The 21340-nt window shown below is 38.7% G+C and overlaps 1 protein-coding gene across 7 annotated transcripts in view; it reads left to right on the plus strand.

Moving 5' to 3' along the window:
* The first annotated feature begins 7054 nt into the window (after nt 1-7054).
* SNX14 (sorting nexin 14) overlaps nt 7055-21340 on the plus strand; it is a 47734-nt gene continuing 33448 nt past the window's right edge. For 2 of the 7 annotated variants that reach the window (XM_074538297.1, XM_074538299.1), the window contains exons 1-6: nt 7057-7293; nt 7375-7495; nt 8326-8402; nt 8515-8593; nt 15207-15250; nt 19900-19987. In XM_074538297.1, coding sequence (XP_074394398.1) covers nt 7154-7293; nt 7375-7495; nt 8326-8402; nt 8515-8593; nt 15207-15250; nt 19900-19987 — 549 coding nt within the window. In that variant the 5' untranslated portion in view covers nt 7057-7153. Of the gene's footprint in view, nt 7294-7374; nt 7496-8325; nt 8403-8514; nt 8594-15206; nt 15251-19899; nt 19988-21340 lie in introns of all 7 variants that reach the window. The other 5 variants (XM_074538296.1, XM_074538298.1, XM_074538301.1 and 2 more) reach the window with 4 other exon arrangements.

Consider the following 21340-nt stretch of genomic DNA (forward strand, 5'->3'; position numbering starts at 1 on the left):
GGAAAAAAACCCTTCCCTCCATCTGAACTGCAGTGACCCCAACTTGAGGTCTACCTACAGCATCCAAGTTCTTTGTGTTGCATTAGGAGCTACATTTAAGCATATCTTGAAATCTCAAAGACCTCAGTCTTCACTTGCAGTTTCTGAGGTGGTGGTGGTGAAAACACTACAAACTACCTACAAAGAACATCCAAACTTGAGACTGGACTGGAAGATTCACAGCATCTTAAGGGGAAGAAAGTGTTATTCCTTAAGTTTGATGGAAAGGATAGTAAACTGATTTTCATATTAAAATATATACTTTAAATTGTTTCTATGAAAGAGGAAAAACTTACTGCCTGGTGTTTTAGACAGTTTGTTTTGTGATTCTTTTGTACAAAGGTAAGCCAGGTAGCAAATAATTCAGTCACAAATCAATTTATTGAGTTTCAGAAAAATACTGAGTGGTAATAATTGGTAATAATAGTTCCCTACATGGTATCAGACTTAAATATTAACTCCAATCCTTTCCTAGCTAGAATGCTAGTTTACTTAAATAAAACAGAAAATAAAAAGCAAAGCAAAACTTCAGTGGAGTTTTGCAGTACTCACCAAAGTTTTTCAAATAGTCCTTGCTTGATTTCAGTTTGTGCCTTTTCCTTGTCTGCTGGTAGACCCACAGAGGGACCATCTGCTTCTGCAGAAGCACTATTAATGCCAGTGCTAGAGGGGAAGTGCTGTGTAATAATATATGCCTTTCTATCAGATATAACAGCAATTTGGATGGCAAAAAAAGCTTGGGATACCTCCAGGAATTTGAGTACCTCTTTGATAGACAGCATTGATCAGCTGTAAGGATTGATCAGTTATGAGTGTAAGGAAGCCTGGCCTTGCAGAAGGCATGGTACTGGGATCCACTTCTCAAACTCTCATTAAAACAATCATATTCCTCTTGCAGTGGAGCTCTACCACAGAGCTGTATGCTCCAGGTATACTACACAATAGGTAAGACATGGGCAAGCTGCCCATGTGCTCCAAAAAGCTGTTTTCAAAAAGCCTTAGGGCTCATCCATACATATGAGGAGGAACAGCCCTATGTCCGGGGGCTCTTGTAGTATCACCTTGTGCATTCTGCCTGTTTGCACAGAATCAGGTTTTTTGTTGCTTTTAGTCATATATTCAATATTCTTGCTAGGGAAATGTAACATTTATGTGAAGTTCTCTTGAACCATTCTGTAAATATTTCAGTTTTTCCCATATGTCATTTAAAAGGAAGAAAATACCAGATTGATTCCATGTGTCCTCAGGCAACAAAACAATATCCTGGTTATACAACTGGCTCTGTAACAGTTCCTATGAAGTGTCTGATGAAAGACGTAAGCACGTAAGCAAAATAACCTTTGCAAAGTGACAATTCATGTTGTTTAACTTTTAACCTATGCTGCTTTTACATACTTCATGTTGTCAGAGAAACTGGTTGCTTGATCTAAAAATATCTCTGTGGAATTCTGACCTGACAAAAACACTCTAGGAATTTGTTGCTGTGTCCACAGAAGCTAAAAGCAGAGGGCTCCAGGATACCAGCTCACCAGTCACCACAAGAAGCCTGATCTTGCAGATCTCATCACTGGGTCTGGGTTTACATGCTCATGTTAAGTATCCACAGAAAGCTTTCTTGGATACTGGCTGCCTTACAGCAGCAACCTGTAGTTACAGTTTGCTGTAACTACAGACCTGTAGTCTTTTTTCTGCTTTTAATGACTTCTGCCTGTTAATTAGAATTTCCTGAATATGTGAAGGCTTTAGGTTGGGATTTTTTTCACTGCTTTTCTTTTAAGGTGGAAAAAAAAAATCCATCAGAAATGAGAGTTGTATCCAAATGAGGAAAAAGGATCATACATTTTAACTGACAAAAATGTTAAAAAACTCTAGAAGCAGGGCAAAAAAATCAAACTATTTAAGAAGGCACTAGGTCTAATAAAAATAATTTTGAATGCTATTTTCTTAACAGTTTTGTTCCTTATGTTGCAGCCTGTCCCTACTCACTGCTACACAACAGAGGAGATAATAAAATTGCAAAAGGAAAAGGAGAACAACGATGATAAAAGGTATAAAAATGCTCTTATGTGACGGACAAGTCACTGGAGCAGGAATCTTAATTTTAGAAAAGATTGTTTTCTCAGGTGACCAGAGCTTTTTGGTAAAATGATAAGCAGCAATTGTCCTGAATAGGGAATGATTTTTCACCATCTCTAATAAACACATTAATGTTTGGAGAGCTGTATCTTCACTCACACAAGTGCAAGGGGTGGAACTCCTTGCATGATTTTTATGGATGTTAAAGTTTCTCATTCTTCAAAAGCAACTTGAAACTTAGGAAATAAATTCTCTCTCAGGATATCCCCAAGACTATGAATCAGAGTTCCAGGAACTTATTATTATATTCTTGCCATGCTTTTACAGCTTTTTCCTAGATATGTATCCCTGATAGCCATCATCAACAGGATGTTCACCCAGCTGAACTTTTGCTGATCCAACACAGTAGTTCCATGAGTGCAGTGTGTATCTATAACCAAAAAACCTAACTAGCTTCAAATTCTTAAAGTCTCACCATAGTTCTGAGGTGTAGGTGCTGCAACAGTTTGTAATTATTTAACAGAAACACATCATCTAACAGGATTATCTTGATGCTTTTTAATTCAGCTGAAAACAAGGGATTCTGGCTCAACTCCTTGAACTCCCGTCTTGAAAATTTTCCCCACTGACCATGGCTGGTAAACAGGAATTCCCTTCAGGACCTGACATAGTTATTTTCACAGTTTGTGTCCAGGGCAAGGTTTTCTTTATCCCCACAGTAAGTCAACAGATTAATTTCCATTTTGACTGAGCTCTTAGATATGTGCTCGGGCATTGTTTTAATGGTTTGCATGAGTACAGCTCCTTAGTTCTTTCACAAGCATTTCTTACAAATTCTTAACATCCATCTTGACATTCCCTCATTCCTCTCTGATTAGCTTACATTTTTCAAAGAATTTAGGTTTTCCAGATCTTTCCTTTGCACATACAGCCAATTTACCAACTTCACTAAATACTTAAGGTGCATATCCAAAAACCTGGGTTTTTTTCTCAGGTGAATGAAGATAAAATTTCTATGGAGTACAACTTTGCCAAATGTCACCATAAATCATAATTTATTTTAACAATTTTCCAGTGTCACCTGTATACATTTAGTTCTCTTTTTTGTACATATTCCTACAGGCCTCCATTTCTTATTGTATTGTAGTAAATTTCTAGACCTTGCAACTTACTGCTCTATTTTCTTTTTTTTAATGTCCCATAAATAGTAGTTTACCACGAAACAACTTATTTTCATCTCTAATATCTAAATTCTCTCCAGTGTCTTGTCTGTGAAAGAATTTCTTCATAAAATTCCTTTCTATGTTAACAAGTTGAAGAAAACAATGCTATACACCAGTCTGTCTCTTTTTACTTTCTCCTTGAGAGTTACAAGTTCTTCAAGGCAAAACTGACTCTAGTACATTGCCTGTTTTTTGTTTTGGCTTTCTTTCTTCTTCCCAGAGGACCTTGTCCCAGTGAAATTCTAACACACTCAGTGCTCCTCAGCACCCCCCTGGTTTGTAGAACATTGTTCCAGTCTCCTTGTCTTTCCTTTTTTTGCACTGCAAGTCTTTATTCTGGTATTTTTAGTCCTAAACACAGTTTAGTAAGTAATTTCAGTTTTTCTAACAGAACTGTATTTTACATTCTCTTTAAAAAAAAGATTAATTTTTAATGGTATGTTATAATTGAAACTTCTTAGCCTTTCCCCTTAATTTCAATTGCGTTCTAAATCTGCTTCTAAACAAACAACACAACTTGTCTCTGTCATTCCCTGCAAGTGTGGAGACCAGTGATCTTTTACAAAATGTTTCACACATCTTTTCTTAAACCATTTCTCCCTCCCACCTGCTATTTTGCTCCTTACTGCAGCAGGTGAATTCTCCCATTTGTCTAGAAGAAAACTTGTGAGGGATTTTATCCAGGAACCCAAAGTCCCTGTTGCTGTATTGAGCAGGTGCTTCTGGGCCCAGGTTATCACTTTCTCATCCAGTTTGCTTTAATCTGGTCATACTGAGGGTCAGCATGTGGTCCAGGAAGCAAATGCAAGACCCTACAACTACAGGCAGTACACATTTCCATGCAGCTGGCAAGCCTAGGTCAGTGTGGATATTGGATATGACTTCCAAATGCTATAAATCTAGACCATGAACAGTTTATTAACTCGTTAACAGACAAATGAATATAACTGTATTTATAACAATAAAGCTAATTTTGCTTTTCAAAGTGCTGGTAGTTATTCTACCGAAACCAGAAATGTGCAGCAAATAGTCAGCCGTCACTTCCCTGGAGTTTCAGTGTTCTTTTAAAGCCCAGAAGGTAGTGCTAAAGGGCAGTTTTCACCAGACATTTGTGGCATACTCCTGGATCATCTCAGGTGGAAACCAGTAACTGTTGGTGGTTGTTCTTTAAGTTTTGAATCTGAAAAAGTCAAGTACAAAGAGCCTACTAATGCTTGCCTTTCTTGGAATCTGACGGGCCAACTTCAGTTTCACTTCTTTACTTAAGCTTAGCTATTTGCTGAATATTAAAAATAAGTGTTCTCTAGAGTTTTCTGCTAAATGTTTGTAGTTAAAGGTTAATATGAAGCCTTCTTTTTAAGCTTCTTGGAAAGGGCCCAAAAAACAAACAGGGATTTGTGAGGAATAATTATAACAATCATTACTTTTGAGTAAATATGAAGGATTAGATATTGTAGATTAGCCTTGACAACTGTATCCTTGAAAGAGAGAACTATGTAAGGCCTTGAAAAGAGCAAAAGCAGACTTGCAGAATAAATTAAATGCAATTAACTGGTGAGAATCTGTTTATTACAGTTTGCTGTCTGGCTTATTTTAAAAAAGCATTTTTAAGGTAAAAAAAGAAGCACTTTGCTAAATACAATCTCAGCCTAATAACTGATGTTACTTAGCCAAGAATTGAAGTTTTATATTTCAGGTTGTTGAAAATCTGCTCTAATATATCCCTTAAATGCTAGAATAGGCAAGTTTCTCCTGCCATCAAAGAAAACACACCCTAAACCCCAAACCAGGGAGAACTGACTCCACAAGATGACTTGTAGGATCAGTGAAAGATCCTTTTACATTTTAAATACTGAAATAAAATCTATCCAGAATAACCCAATCCTGGCCACATTACTTCAGAGCCTTGATATTCAAATATTTTTCTTTCCAGGGAATGGATAAAGTTCTTATTTCTCAAAGAATTTTGAAAGCCTTGATGTTGTCAGCAGTTCCCTTTTGTTCTTCTATAGTTTTATTTTGTTGAAAAACAAACGAACATCTGCTTAGTCTTTCAGTGTACCAGAGCAAGCTAGGGGTCTGTCTGTAGTGACAGAGGGTGATGGCAATGCCAACACTGCTGTCTCCAGCAGAGCAGGATGGGGTAAAGCAGTTTGTTGTGTCTGCCCAGCAGATGTAAGGTCTGTGAAGGAAATTGCACAGTTTCTAAGATAATGAGGTACAATTAGTGCCAGATGTGAATGTGGCAACTTTACAGTAAATAAACACAATTCTGAACAATGAAGTTATAAACTGAAGAAACTTTACCTGAAGGAGAGAATGCAAATGTAAGCAGAAGTTTGACTTAAGTTTGTTTGCTGTGCAAGTCACTTCCTGTGTCACAGATATGCTATGCTGTGGCATCCTCATGAAATATTGTAAGAATTACAGATTTTTAGAAGTTACTCCTTATTAAAAGCATTTCAAGATAAGTGACTAAAAATCACCAGCAGTAAAGCTGAGGATAAAGTAAGCTGATAACAAAAACATGCATCTTAGGAAAATTGATTTCCTCTGAATAGGCCGTACGGAGATTTGCTGTGTGAATGCACCTTGGTTTTTTCTTCTAGAAGATGTGGACTGACATGAAATAATACTGTGCAGAGACTCTTAAAGAAATTCAAGCTGACCCTGGGCTTTTGCCAAGCACTCTGAGAAAGGTCAACATACTGAAGTTGAGCTGCAGCGTTTCACCTACTGGAGAGGTCAAGGGAAGTGTTGCATAAACTGACAAAGCATCCGAGCAAAGATTCTGAGAGCTGTTTTCGGATTTCGATTTCTAGGTGCTGACTCACCCTCCAAATACCAGTATTTTCTTAACAGCGTAGTTGCAGGGGATCTCAGTGAAGATTTGTAAACATGGCTCATCTGAACAGATGCATTTCAGTATTTCATGTGCCCTCACTTTTTCAGCGTGCCCAATGTGCCTGCGCAGGGCTCGTGCAAATGGACATACGAGGCAACAGCAACTTCTCAAAACAACTAAAAGCGGGCATCTCTTTCTGAGCAGGCTTCTTTCATACTTGCACTTAGAATCCCCTCTATGGGTACAAACTCCCAGAAGTTGTTTCATTTTGCCCATTGAACTGATACACCCACAAGCAACCGTGTCTTATTAGCAGAGCCTTGAATTTTGTAAGGCTGTGTAACTACAGAGCTGCTGAAAGCACTCCAGTGGTTTGAAAGCTTGTGGCTTACACTGTAACTGAAGGTGTTATTCTCTGAAGTTGGCTTTAAATTCTCGCTGGCAATAAACTACATTCTAGCATTCCTCTCTTTTCAATTTTTTATTCTTATATACTTACTGATGTTAAGGTGGGATCTTATTACATCTCCTACCGTGTTCCTTTTCTTTACAGCCAATATACGAAGCTTTGAGTGGTGTTTATAGGGTTTTAGTGTTCCAGTAACTGAATGATTTACTTCAGTCATCATCCAAATATAGAGCATTTAATCAGACGTGGCACTTTTCGGCCGCTTGGCGCTGGGAACCCCTCGTTGTCCAGAACCCAAGTATTTATAACTAGGTAAGCTTGCTGTCATCAGAGCCCTTCTATTTGCAGTGCTTAGCACGCTACGTGACACGGCGTAGCTGCAAATGCCACGGCGCTGCTGCACGGACGCCGTTCCCGGCTCCGCGGGCACCGCTCCTCCCCCGCCGCCGTCCCCGCCCCGGCGGCCCCTGAGGCAGGCCCGTCGCGGCCTCGCCGCCATCAGCGGGCGCCGGCAGCGGAAGCGGCCCCGCCTCCGGCCCGGCCGGCGCGGCAGCGGCCGCCATGGGGGGGGTGCGGGCGGCCGGGCGGCGGCTGCTGCGGCGGCTGCGGGGCGCCGAGGGGCTGCGGGAGACCTGCCGGCAGTACCCGCTCTCCTGCTGCCTCCTCCTGGGGCTGGGCGCCGCCACCCTCCTCCTGAACCGGTAACCGGGCGGGCGGGGAGCCGGGCGCGGGCGGCGCTGCGCCTTCTCACCAGCGGCTTTTCCTTCCTGTGTGTCTGTAAGGTATCTTCATGTTCTGATGGTCTTCTGGTCCTTCGTGGCTGGGGTCGTCACCTTCTACTGTTCCTTGGGACCGGACTCCCTCCTGCCCAATTTTTTGTTCACAATAAAATATAAACCCAAGGTAAATACGCCTGTAAAGAGTCTTGTGCTTTTAAAAAATACGATAAGAATCTATATGGAGTGGTAATTATTGTCTAAGCCTAGCTGCTTTCAGAAATATTGTGCGTCAGTACAGCTCACACACTGCTGCTGACAGGTGTTTTGTGGCAGGCAAGTAGATGATGGTTAAGACTTTGAATTCTTTGGGTATTTCTGCATAGTCCCGTCAAATTCACGTACGGCTGCAAGGCCGGTTGTTGGGCTGTCCAAGGATGTTATTTCCTCCTTCTTTCATTGCACATTTTGAGCATTTCAGTAGCAGACAGTGGAGAAACTATGTTGTTGTTTGCTCCTTTAAGGGGGCTTTTTCTTTTCTAAAGATGCCCTCCTTTTCATAGGCCAGTGGTGAGTCTTTGCTCACTGTAATCAAAATTCTTTAAGCAGTACTGCACTTCAAAAAGAAAAATATTCCCAAAGAAAATTGCTCTTTTCTAACTTAATTCAATGTAGAATTTCATAGGGCTAAAAGGGTATAGTTGCGATAGTTCAAGGCTATGAGTAAGGCAGAGAAACCATCTGGTCTGTTACGAGACTGATTAACGTACAGGGAGGTGAGTGGAGATGTGAAAGGATATCTGTGTCCTCTCACTTTGTTTCAGTGGAAGCGATTTTTCTTTTAAGATTCTGTTGTTTTTCATGCTATGCTTTGTTATCTTGTTTTCCTGCTGGAAGAATAAGTTTGTCTTTATTCAGTTCTCTGTAATAGTATGCTCTGAAAGGAAATTTACAAATGTTTGGCTATGTTACTAGAGTCATCATTTTGGAGAATGTAAGCTTGTCCAAATCTCTTAGCAGTTGGAATTGCCGGAGCTGTTTCCCCATGGTCACAGCTGTGCTGTGTGTGGCAAGGTCAAATGCAAGAGGCACAGGTAAATTACATGTGTGGCACTCCTAAGCTTGGCACTGCTGCCCTTTGACACATCACAGTAGGAACCTGTCAATTGCACATTGTTACATAAACTTCTCCATGCTCTCCTACAGACCTACTTTGCTTCTGGAAAACTATCAGCCATGGCTGGATCTGAAAGTGCCTTCCAAGGTTGATGCATCACTTTCAGAGGTAATTGGCGCATTGTTTCTTCAGTACATTAAAATTCTGTGGGTTTTTATTATGTGTCTTTGAAACCTTTTGCTTCTGGTTCACTAGATGGTTCAGATGTACCTTGCAGGTGTTTTAACTTGTTCAAATCCAAGTCAAGTCAAAGGAGTGTTTGCTGGGAGCAGGGAGCCAAGATGGCCTGCTTTTAAACATGGACTGCTTGTGTAGCAGTGCACCTAAAACACAGAAAAAATGTCTGCGTAAATTGGGAAGAATAATGGAAAGATCAGTTAAAATTGAGCATGTCTGTGTCGTAGAAATGAAGGATTTCAGCCTGCTTCGTTTCTTGGAGTTGAGGGTAAAAGATGATTTGATCCAATTACAAAAGTTCTGTAATGAAGATGAGAATTTGATGGTAGGGACTCTACAAGAAGGATGAAAAAAATTACAAGAGCATAGGGGAATGGATTCAAACTGACAGAGTAGGTTTAGATTAGATATTAAGAAGAAATTCTTTACTGTGAGCATGGTGAGGTGCTGGAACAGGTTTCCTAGAGAACTTTTGGTTGCCCTGTACCTGGAGGTGTTTGAGGCAAAGTGGAAGGTGTCCCTGCCCGTGGCAGGGTCTGGGAACTGGAGGATCTTTCAGATCCCTTACAACCCAAACCATTCCATGAATCTATTTAAAGTCGTCAGATAAAGCTGTAACAAAACCTTTCTTTAAAAAGAAATTGCAGAATTTACTCAAAGAAGAACAGCATTTTTTTTTTTGTTGCAAGACCGTAAATCAGAAATTTTATTTCGATCTCTTTAAAAAAAAGAACTGTTTGAAGAACAGTTTTTTGTTGTGCTTGGTTTTTTGTTTCCTTGATTAGTAATTGATGCAATGTATTGGGAGCTAAACAGATAAGCTTTGTGTTTTTTGAAGATAGGAAGGTACACAAGCACATGTAGATTAATATCCATTTATTTAGAATTCCAACTTTGGAATTCTCTGGAAGGAGGATGAACAACTGGCATGGCAGAATTGAGTCCGTTTTTGTGTGTGAGTTCTTGCAGTTAGCAGCATGGTGTGTGAAGTCAGAGCCATGTGTGTCTGTGGTATAAGCTGACACTTCAGCTCTGAGAGACATTGTCCCAAGCATGGCCCACTGAAGGAGTGGGAGGAGAATGAAAACCTTGAGGAAGGCATGGACAGTTGAAAAATGTTTTTTAAAAAGAACAGGTAACAACTTGTTGACTTCCTCTAGTTGAATGAAGTGACTTCTTCTGTGATTTCAGAAATAAACATTTATTCTTTTAAAGCTACTTAATTTATTTTTAAAATAAGTTTAACTGTATTAAGACAACAATATTGCTGAATAGAATTTCAATAGCCTCTTGCTTTAATAATAGAATGTAAAATAAATGCTTCCATGCATTTAATATTTTTGGGAGTTGTGGTACCAAATAGCTGGGGCAGTCTAATGAAGGATGTTGTAGACGCTGAAGAACTGGAAATTTTCTTGTTTGGCTTAAATGGGAATTTGATGCTGAGAAGGTTCTTTGTAATATCTCTTTGCAAGTGATGTGAGTAGATACCATAGTTACCTCCTTGGCATTTTCCGTGTTATTGCTGTAGTTCTGCTTTTACCAAAACAGTGACCTTTTCTTTGCTGTTACTTTTCACTTCAGTGGCATGTCCCAGGTCCTGCTTTATTTAGCACTGCCGGTGTGGGTCATGTGTATCCATGGCCATGCTTCTCATTCCTTTACCTCTGTGTGCTTACCTGGAGGGAAGAACCAGGCCTGGGTTCTGGACCATTCCAGGGCATTGAGCCATGGTCACCCTCCTCAGTTAGCCCAAACAAGTCGTGTGAGTCGCCTTCTCCAACTGTGTTGGACAGATACTGTTTGGGGTGAGAAATCTCATTGCATGGTTCCTCACTGCAGCTCTTCTCTGCTGGTTAAAAGGGTAGCCAGGGGTTCTGCCCACACCATATTCCTCTTCACCACCTGTTCTGAGGATGCAGAATGTAATGCTGGTCTGGAATTGGATAGCCTGCTTCAGGTTGGAAGGAGAGACTGCTCTTATTTTCTTTTGTGGGTTAGTTATACATTAGAGAGAAGCTGATACAGTGTGAATTGAATTAAGGTTAATTAGATTCTAAAGGAGTGCAGAGTGCAGTCTGTTTCTAAAAAGCAGTTTCTTCAAATACTTGGAATAATTTAGGAATTTTTTTTATTATGTTTTAATTTTTCTAGTTGTTTTTTTGCAGCTTGAAGAATTTTGGCAATATCCTCATTTCCAAATGTTTCTAATTTGAGCCAGGTGCAGAGCCGTCAAGCTTGTGTTTTTCAAGTGCTTTCAGAATAATTTAATACACACTCAAATCAGAAGAAATCCAAGTTTTCCTCACAAGTATGGATTTTTCTGTCTTGAATTGTGATGATAGTTTGTCTCACTTTGCAAATTCTTAATCGTTTGCAGCCTTGTTTTAGTCTATTCAGCTGCTGTGCGTGGTTTAGAAGAATAACAAAACCTGTGCCTGAGCATTCCTCCCTCCACGTTTATGTTTGTTTTTACAGTTGAATGCTAAACTGTCTCAACCATGCATCCATCAGTATTTTATAATTTGGGTTGCATCTTGCACAAAAATAATGCAGTGACCTAATTTTAATTTTGTTTCCAGTTTCTAATCCATTTTGCATTATGCTTGTTTCTTCAATGTTTTCTTTCTTTTTGAATTAGGACATGATATCAGTTGGTTAATTTTACATTGTGTATTATCCAGGTGCTACAGATTGTAGAGAAAAAGATTAATTAATTACCAGAACAACAGGATTCAATTCTCTTTTATACAATCTCATTTTTGCTATGTGAGAGACGGTTGCAAGTCAAATCTGTGGAAGGCTGCTCAGCTACTCTTTATCAGCATGGTGAAAAAAAGTCTCACTGGATCAAGATGCTGCTGTCTTTTGATCTCATTTAATTCTTCTCAGGTTTTTGACTCCATTATGGGACTGATTTTTTTTTTTGTGGGTTTTTTTTTTTTTTTTTGATGTTGTTGTTGTTTTCTAAAAGCAAGAAATAGACAAATGCCTGACAAGAAATCAGTTGTTGCTTGAATGTGCTCTTTACAAGTCCTGAACTCTTGCAGTAGCACAATGGACTGTATGCTTTCTTATTGGAGTGGCTTGTTCTACTCCCAGAAAGTGGCCTCAGCTGTCAGGTTGTGCTCTCTTTTAAGGATTTAGAATTGTTATTGTGGTTTATGTATCAAATCTTTTGCTCCTTTCTGTTCTGATTGGGCCTGGTAGTTCTGACCTGCCACTGATTCAGCATCATTCGTCTGCACAGTTCCTCCTCCTGACAATTGGGGTCAGTTGTGCGGCAGTCCCCAAAAAGCTTGTCTCAGCAGCAAAGACTGACTAGCTTGCAGTGTTGCAGTGCATGCTAGAAAATAATTTCTCTCTTTTTTTTTTTTTTTTTTAATTCAGCTGCTCCTTATATTGCTACCTGCTGTATTTGGTTTTACACTTGTAATCTTTTTCCAATTCAAAGCTGCCCACGCATAGTAGAACCAGTCATTTTGCAAAATGCTTGAAAAATAGTTAGGCTTTAAATGGAATGACTCATCATTTGTATTTAAAACTGGAGGATAATACTTTACAGACAAGGAAATGTCTTATCATTAGCTGTCATTTTTTGAGGTGTCCCATCTACTTCATTGGTGTGTGTGCAATGTGAGCAATGAGCCTGAATAATATTTTTGTTGTTGATAGAATGGAAGTGGGTGCACATGTCCTGCTTCCCCAGTGCTTCATGAAAGTGTAGTGTATGATGTGGCCAAGTTTTTTCTGTCAAGCACAATTGCACTTGTACAGTCTGGAATGCTGATAGGGTTGAAGGAAAACTGGTATGGACTACATGCCTTGAAAAAGTTAGTGGCAGTAATAATGGCTTATTACTTCTTGAGCACTTCCATTTTTGCAGTAGGGATGATTTCACACAGTAGCTCTGCTTTAACTTCTGTTCAACACCTTGGTGGAATGGAGCATCATACATAACTGCCTCTGCCATGGGTTTAATTAATTTGCAAGTAGGTGCTGCTTTCTGTGCCCCCACATGTTTTATTAGGGCCATATAGGTAACCTGAGTTCTAGTAGAATGTGTCTTGCCTCCTGATATCTTATCAGCAATAAGTGGACTCCAGTGAAAAGTGCATTTTGAGTTAGCTGTCTGTCTCTGTGCATGCTGTCTATGTGTCTGCCTGGTGGGATTGTCTGCAGTGTTCTGTGGAAGCAGCACCATAAAGCTTGCACTTACAGTGTGGCTGTGGAAGAGAAACACTGGCAAGTCTGTAAAATGGTTCAGCTGGGGCTCTGTTACTGCAACATGGGAAGAATCTGAAGGAGACTTCGTCTTCCACTTTTGAGTGGGAAGGATCATCAGGTTTTGCACCTTTTGTTACTTTCCTTGCTTATTTAATAACCATGGGAAGATGAATCCCAGAACTGTGTTTTGCTCAGGCAGCAGTAAGGATCAGATCTCTCTCTGTTGGAAATAATTCTTCAAGTGCCTTCAGAGGCCTCCATAGGACTATAGAGGAAGAGAGGGCCAATAAGTTATGTTAGCATCTAATGAACTGAATTTGTAGTGGCACATTCATGGAAAACTTGATAGACAGGCTCTCAGTTCAAAAATAGTAGTCATAAATGAAGAAAGCTGTTTCAAGAGGAGTTCATTGTATACCTTTGAATACACTGTTCTGTGCTTGAAGGCTCTGCAAGTGCACTTTCCACTCCAAACAGAAGTTGCTCTGCTGCTGTTGCTTCTGATGGGGAAGCACAGAGGAAAAGTGGAGGAAGAAGGAAAAGGGCTCCTTTAATAGACAGATTGATTTTTTTTTTTTGCAAGCTTTCTGTAAGGCATTTCTTTTGAAGTGTGCACTTTGAGCCTTGAAAGAGGTTTATTTTGTTAGAAACTCTGCATGAAGAAAAATAGTGTCGCCATACCTGTGAGACCGAGATTTCTGTGTAGCAAATTGTGGCTCATGACGTGGCAGTGCTATGGAAGGCATCGGGAAATTGGTTTAAGTAGTTTAATATACTGCTTGTATGGCTAATGGCCTGTGATTGCTGACTGGAGCTGGATGAGGTCTCCTTTCTGTTGTCTGAAGATTGACTTCCATAGAAGGTTCCCTGGGATTTCTTAATTTCTTCTAGACTGGGAATTGAAGCATCTGTTGTCATTTCCCTTACCCTTCCACCTCCTTTTAAATGGAAATACGAGATGGGGGATGGGGATGTCACACAACAACATGATAAAACATTTAGTTTACCCATCCATCATTAACACATGATGGTATTACAGTTTTGAGATCTATGACTGCTGTAGCACATAAGGGTAGGAGAAAAGACACTGATGACTTTGTGTGGTCCATAACACAGACATCTAATGTTATCCCAAGCTGCAAGACGTCTCTTCAGAGAGAGGGGAAGAAAATCACTGAAATGGAACAGCTGGAAAAGAGAAAGGATCTTATCCAATCTGAGTAGGTGATATTCTTACTAGTGAAGACAGAAGAAGAGTATTCTTGACCTGCTCACGTCTGAAGAGTTGAGAAGAATTAAAAAGGCCATGTGTGTTTTTTATTGAGTATGCTTTTATAATCATGAGAGGAGCAGAGGCATGTAGTACCCTAAAGATAGTATAAATTTACTAAGTCTTGAATTCTTGCAGTGTGAATGAGTGCAGCAGCACATCTTGTAAGAAGAGTAGCACTTATTCTCATGAATGTCACTTGTATATCAGCTGGTACATTCAGCTTTCCTTTCTAACAGACTTCACATTTTTCTTTGTACACAGTGGCTTTGAAAAACCTTTCCTTCAGCAGAACATGGCTGAGGAACCTCACATAGCAACATGTATTCTCTCTTAGTCCCTTCATCAGCATTGATGCTGTTGGGGATGAACTGATCTCTAAAACCCTGATTCAAATTGAGGGATAAGTTGCAGTGGGAGAAGGTAGTGTGTGGGTGATATCTTGGGGTTATACTGAAGGAAGAGGAATCTTAAGAACACTACATCCTTCTGTCTCTTTCCTTGTTATGGATGGCTTTCATAGGAATTGCTATTTATGACTATTCTTTTGCTTTCTTTGAGAGTGAGGAGCATGCAGAAATGACTGTCCCATCTTGAAGGTGGAGGTTTGGGTGAAAAAGGATGGAGGTGTGTGTAAGGGTGGTATGTAACTGTGCCTGTGGGACACTCTATGCTATGCCAGAAAAGAACAGGGACTGATCTGAAAATTTAGGGATGGGCTGTTTAAGGTAAGATTACAGTTTTTGTAGCATTTGCCTGATGGTGGCCATGACACTGTGCTTCATGTTACTGATAGATAGTACTTGTGGCAGATGTTTCGTGTTGATATCTGATGAAAGCGTCACTTTGATGTTAGTTGCCCAAAGTACTGATCAAGATGCAAAATGGTTGATCTAGCAACAGGATCACAATTTACACATTTTTATGTTTTACCATGTATAAATTATGTCCTATGGGTTTTGGAAGGTGTTTGTGATGTTAACTCTTCTAACAAAGATTTGTAGTAAACTGTTTATTTTGTAACATGGTTGTCTTTGTTCTGCACAGGTGCTTGAGTTGGTGCTGGAAAACTTTATTTATCCATGGTACAGGTATGAGCTTTACCTAAAAGTTACTATTTTTAATATCATAAATATTTATCAACCTGTTTGAGAAGTTGACACCTGAAAATAAACCTTTCTCTTTCCTTAGTGAAAGATAAAGGACCCTTTTGAGTGCTAGGAATCACTGTTTTATTGTCTCTTAGCAGAGTAGAACAGATCTTTTGATAGTTTAGTTATAATAGAGGTGGTTCTGAAATTCAGATTTCATCCTAAAACCACTTTTAGATTGTCTGTTTTTTTATTTTGAGATAACTCTTACTTGTAGCTAAATACAGATTGATGAAAATCTGTGTGAAAATTCAACCTGTCACTACCTTTTAAGTTTACTTTCAGATTAGAAGCATACTGATCCATCATATTGCTTAAAAAAAAATAAAAACAACCAAAAAACAAACTTTGCAGGGTTTTAGAGAAAAGATATTTAAACTACCTATGGCCAACTTCTTGGTCATCTCATTAATTTCCAGCTTTTCCAGCTTTTAAGACTGTCGGTGATTATGTTGTGCTGAATAGACTAGTGCTGTGTAAATAACTATTAAATAGTGAATAAAGAAAAGACTATGGCTGATTATTTTTTCTGTGTTTTTTTTTTTTCTTCCGGGTTTTCTTCCTTGTACTTTGATATATCTATTATAGTGCTTTGCAATGCTTTGTAAGAAGATATTAAAATATTTGATATTAAAATATTATAACTGATAATGCTGGCATTAATGTGTTAAAACAACATCTTGCCTTAATTCTGAATTTGACTTTTTCATTGAATGGAAAGTTCAATTTGTCCTTAAAAAGGTATGCTTTCTTTTATTTTTACTCTGTGTCGTTTGGATTTTTTTCTGTCTCTGGGACCCAAAATTTACTGTTCAGACTTCTTTGCCTCTTGGGTTTTGATTGTGGCCAATACCTGCACATCTCATCTCTAACTTTGTGTGTTGAACATGCTGAAGTGTAAAACTTCACTGCTGATGCAAACAGCAGAGGGAGCTTTAGCACCACTTCTTGTGAATGCAAGTTGGAAACCTCGAGGTTTTAAATTTTCAAATACAGAAAACTAGAGCATGTTCTGTTGGGTTGTTGATAAAGTAACAAATGTAAGGCAACCCTTTCCTGTATTGCATGATTGGAAAACAGGTTTTTCTTGGCTGGTGGAAAGTGTCTTTAATGTCTTTGTTGTGGAGTGACGAGAAAACTTGGCTTCCACCAATTACTTACCTCTCTGACACCCAAGGCAGTGGAAGTCTGGAATACATCATCTGTGTGGGGTGGGGATAATAATTCACTATGTCTGTAATGTGCAGTTAGAAATGCAGTGTAAAGTACACCTTGTCTGAAGCCAACCAGACTACATTGTGCTCCATCTCGCCCTCTGCTGAGCAGTGTAGGTGTTCCTGCCCTGTCTTAAATTCTGCATGGCTGTACCTCTGGATTTTGAGCTAGTTCCATACATTCACACTGTTCTGTTGAAATCTAACAGCCTGAAGGTTGTTAAATTTCAGGTTCACGTGAACCTGAAATACCAGGAGTTCAGTGATCTGCAGTGAGTGCTGTGATGTCCAAGCAATTCTACAGGAAGCATCTTGGTCCTGAAAGGCTTACTGGTTTCAGTTTAACAGATGTGACCCTATTTAGTCTTGACATGTGGGTGTTTCCAGCAGGGTTTGTGCAGGGAGACCTGAACTGTGTCTGTGTGCCATAGTTTGAGAGCTGACTTGTAGAGCATGTCAGCTCTGATTTTTCCTACTCTAGTTGTACCTGCACTGTTGGCAAAGCTCACATCACTTGAGAAATAGAATTCATGCATCCAGGGCATGTTTGTTTTCTGAACAAATAAACCTAACTCAGTTAATTCTTCCCAGAGCCTTTGCTCCACGCTCTCCTTATTTAGCAGCGTGGCTGGGTGAGCACTAGCAGGCAATTCATGCTTGTTTGCTAGGTTGCTAAAACTCTTGGCTATGTTCCTTTGCATAGAAAAGTTTGGTCATAATTCCTTGGGATAGCTGCTCTGCCTTTCATGTGAATGGATTTTGCATAGAAGCCACCTTTTTTTTTTTTTAATTTTTATTTATTTATTTTTTCAACGACCTTGGTTTTTGTTTTATGTGTTGTGCCAACTAATGCTGTCTTGGACATTAGTGTTACCAGGATGTATCTCAGTCAGAAGCCTGGGAAGTGTTACGTTTCCAGGGTGGGTTGCAAGATAAAATTATGGATTTTTTGCTTAGGAATAAAAGTGCTGTAAGCATATAAAAACTGGTTTATCTTTGTTTCATTAATAAATAGTGTAAGAATTTATAATTTTTTATTAACAGGTTAAAATTTAAGCAGGTCCTAAATTTGGACCACTTTAGGGGAATGAGGGTTAGTGCTTAAAATCCATTGAATTCTACTGAAATAGGTCATTACACCTATGTGCATTTTTGCTTTTTATTTTTCAAAGTATTTATACTGATTATATTAAGATTTTTTTCAACTGTATGAGAAGAATCAAACATAGCTGTAAGTAATGCCAAGTTTGTAGAGCTACAAAACACAGGTCTATTGCTTATGCTGTACAGCAAGAGTATATAATATCTTGCTTATACTGACCTTATTTCAAATAGAGTTTAAGATTTGAATGGGTCACTCTTGCTTACTAAATATTTTTGGTCATTGATGGTACTGCAACTCTAGTTCTCTCAGATTAGGACAGAATTCAGTAATTACCACATTTTGTGATACATTACTATGAAAACATTTCTCTTTGATGGTGACTAAATACAGTGTTTTCACATGTGGAGCTGCTTCTATTTTAAATGAAAGTTCTTTTTAAATGCAAGTAATGCAAGAAAAATTTAGAATTTTTGTTGAGTTACAAACCATATCTGTACATTTTTATTAGCTTGTGACTTATTTTCTACATATTTTTGAAAGGAGTTAGCCAAGTTTTGTAAGAATAATTGACACACAGAGGAAAAATATCGCTTTGTTATTTGTATATGATTTTCATTTATCAGTGGATCCCATAAGACTTTGCATGCAATAGCAGTTGAGCGTATCTCTCTTGAGACATTATACTCTGTAACTGTTTACAATTAATATTTCTAAAGTTCTGGGAAAACACAGCCAGCTTTTAAAATGTTTCCAAGAGGGTTATTTGGACTTTCCCCTGAGTCACTGGAGATTTGACATTTTACAGGTTCATGATGGTTTTTTTTGCCAGTCTTCAGTCTGCTGGTGATTAAAACAATGTCTTTGCAAATCTGTTGTGAGAATATGTGGCATAAAGTTGTGTCCAAGTTGAGCTAGCCAAGATACTGGTTATCCTACTGTCAATAAAATAACAACTTCTTGGTCCAAATTACTTCATGTATCTTCCTGTCTGTCAAATGTTACTAATACCATAATACAGTCGGTTTGCCAACCCCTTGGCAATGCTAATCCCTTTGACAGTGTGGGTATTTTCTAACCATATTGCATATAAAATATCAGCTGCTGATCTTAAACCAAACTTTCCCCTACAGTGTTCTTATCTGCATGTGATTAGCAGTTGGAGAATAATTGTGTTTCTTGTGCCAGGCTGCTTTCTTTGAGGTGTTTTCTCATGCAATTAGTTACATACTTTGACTCTCAGGTCACTGGAATCTCTAGTATATTTACCTGGTTGCTCATCATCAACATGCCTTTGAAAGTTCTGTAACCCAGGCTAAAAGTGCTTTAAAAGTTGGATACTGAATAATATAAAATGTTTTATGCATAATTTTAAAAGTTATTTTTAAATGTCCTGTTCTTGCTTGCAGTGTTCTTTTATAACACAAGTAATATTTCTACTTACTACACTAATTTATCACCAAAAGTGTGATGGTTCTTGCATATGATCATTAGTTAAAACTGGATGCAACTTCCTTTGTTTTGTCATTATTCAGCTGTTATAGTTCAGTTTTACCAATATATTAGTCATGCTCTGAAGTTCATATTAATAACGGATAGGTTTTTGGTTTTCCCTTGCTTTTTGTGGAATGCTGGCATTGCAATCTTTTTCCACTCAGTTTAGATGCAGTTTCTTCATCTAAGACTTAGTGTATTTCCTGTTTCATTCAATTTTCCAAAAAAGTCATGGATTTAGGTATTTTTCTTCCTGAATCATATTTAATTATTTTTACCATGAGTTTTCACTGAACATATTTTATTGCAGTGGATGGAAACTGGCAAGCCAGATTAAAAGTTTGGATGATATTTTGACATAGCGATTTGGAAATCTGTTTAAATTCTTCTTTGCTTCCAAGCAGAAGCCACTTCAAATAATTTCAATTTCCTTTATACCATTGAGTTTGGATGTGTTTCCATATGGAGAAGCTAGGTTAGATTTTACTCAGTCAAAATTGTGCAGATACTATATGATAGCAGGAATTGGTAAATCACTGCAATTTCCTGACATTTTTCTTAAGCTGTTATGTGCACAGACATTGTGGGAATGCTGTGTATTTTCCTCAGACAGAAGACTGCTGACTCTGGTAGCTTTCATTTCAGTTCATTCCAGCTGAAGTATCACTGTTGAATGTTCTTGTTCTTATGCTTTTAATAGTGCCAAATGTATTGTGGTTGGATTAATAGAAATTTATTTTATTCTGTTTTCTCATATGCCATGCTTTGAAACACTGCAGAAATATTACTGATGATGAGTCCTCAGTGGATGAACTGAGAGGGACACTACGGTTTTTTGCATCTGTCTTAGTTCGGAGAATTCACAAGGTAAGGTGACTTAAAGGTATTAGTCTTGGTTTTCCATCAGAATTAATTGATATCCCTCTCTTGTGAATTCTTTATTTTTTTTTAATTGTGATTTCAATGTTAGCCCTATGTTGTAGGTTGTTTCTAACCATCCAGGTTACTTCTTTGTGGTCTCTGCCCCATCTTTCTGGAGCTTATTCCCTTCCTAGCTGTAAACCATCTCTGAAGATTCATCATTTGAAGTGTTCAGCATTGTGTTGAATATGAGCAACCTGCTCCAGTGAAAGATGTCCCTGCCATGGCAGGGGATTGGAATAAGTGATCTGTGAAGGTCCCTTGTGACTCACACCTTTCCCCAGTTCTTGCAAATGGATATATTTATTACACCAGTGCAAGGCATTATTAAAACCTTGTGATCTTTTAGCTGTCTTTTGGTGACTTAATCCAAGTGGAAACCATTTTGAGAAATACTGAAAAAAACCTACTGGGAAATGGTGAGCTGTGTTATAGCTTCTGCTTGCTTGTCTTCTTAAAATGCAAACAAGGCCCTTACATTGTCTATAAAGAATAGACTGTCATTAGGTGACCAGGTTACTGTAAGAATTAAAACAGATGTGGTTCTTACATTAATGCAGTTCTTCAGGAGCATTTTGAGTGCTAAAGATTACAAGTTATTATCTGCTGTGTTTAATCTATTAGCACATACTTTTTATTTGATGTGTTTAACCTATATTAGCATATACTTTTTTTCTGTGTGCTCTCTTTTTAACAGCACAGCTATTTCCTGGTGAAGTGCTCCAAGCCTGTTTCACAGTAATTGCTTCTAACTATTTGGCTGTTCTAAGCAGAAAGGGTTGCTAAGTCAATTTCCAGAATTAGTCAGTGCTGGCCTCTCTGTTGTAGCCACTACCATAAATATGTGTCTTTTTCCCTCCTCCTTACTAACAGCATTTTTTTTCTGAGCTACAAGTTGTGCATGTACCCTGTCATGACTTATTAACAGTGTGACTCTCGCCTTCTTACACATCAAATCCAGATGACTTTCTTGTTTACTCTAAATCAGGCATGTTACTTTTTAAAATGGACATGGGAGAAGATTAGGAAATGTCTGTGTATCACAGATATTGTATGGAGGTGTGAAAGTGGAGTAAAGCTTCAAAGTGAAAATCTAGACCAAGGTCATAAAATTTAATTTGGAGTTGTAATACTTGCTGGTGTTAGTTGCATTGTGCATGGATCCATTGTTGACTCAGAAAGTGACCATGTCTCCTGTATTGATCGTGTAATGAGCCATTGATTGGGATATCTTCAGTGAGTTACAGCACCTTGAAGTAGAGTGCTAATTTACCATCTCTGCCTTTGACAGCGAGCATT

The sequence above is a fragment of the Zonotrichia albicollis genome, chromosome 3 (genome assembly GCF_047830755.1).
Source record: "Zonotrichia albicollis isolate bZonAlb1 chromosome 3, bZonAlb1.hap1, whole genome shotgun sequence".
Classification (NCBI taxonomy): Eukaryota; Metazoa; Chordata; class Aves; order Passeriformes; family Passerellidae; genus Zonotrichia; species Zonotrichia albicollis.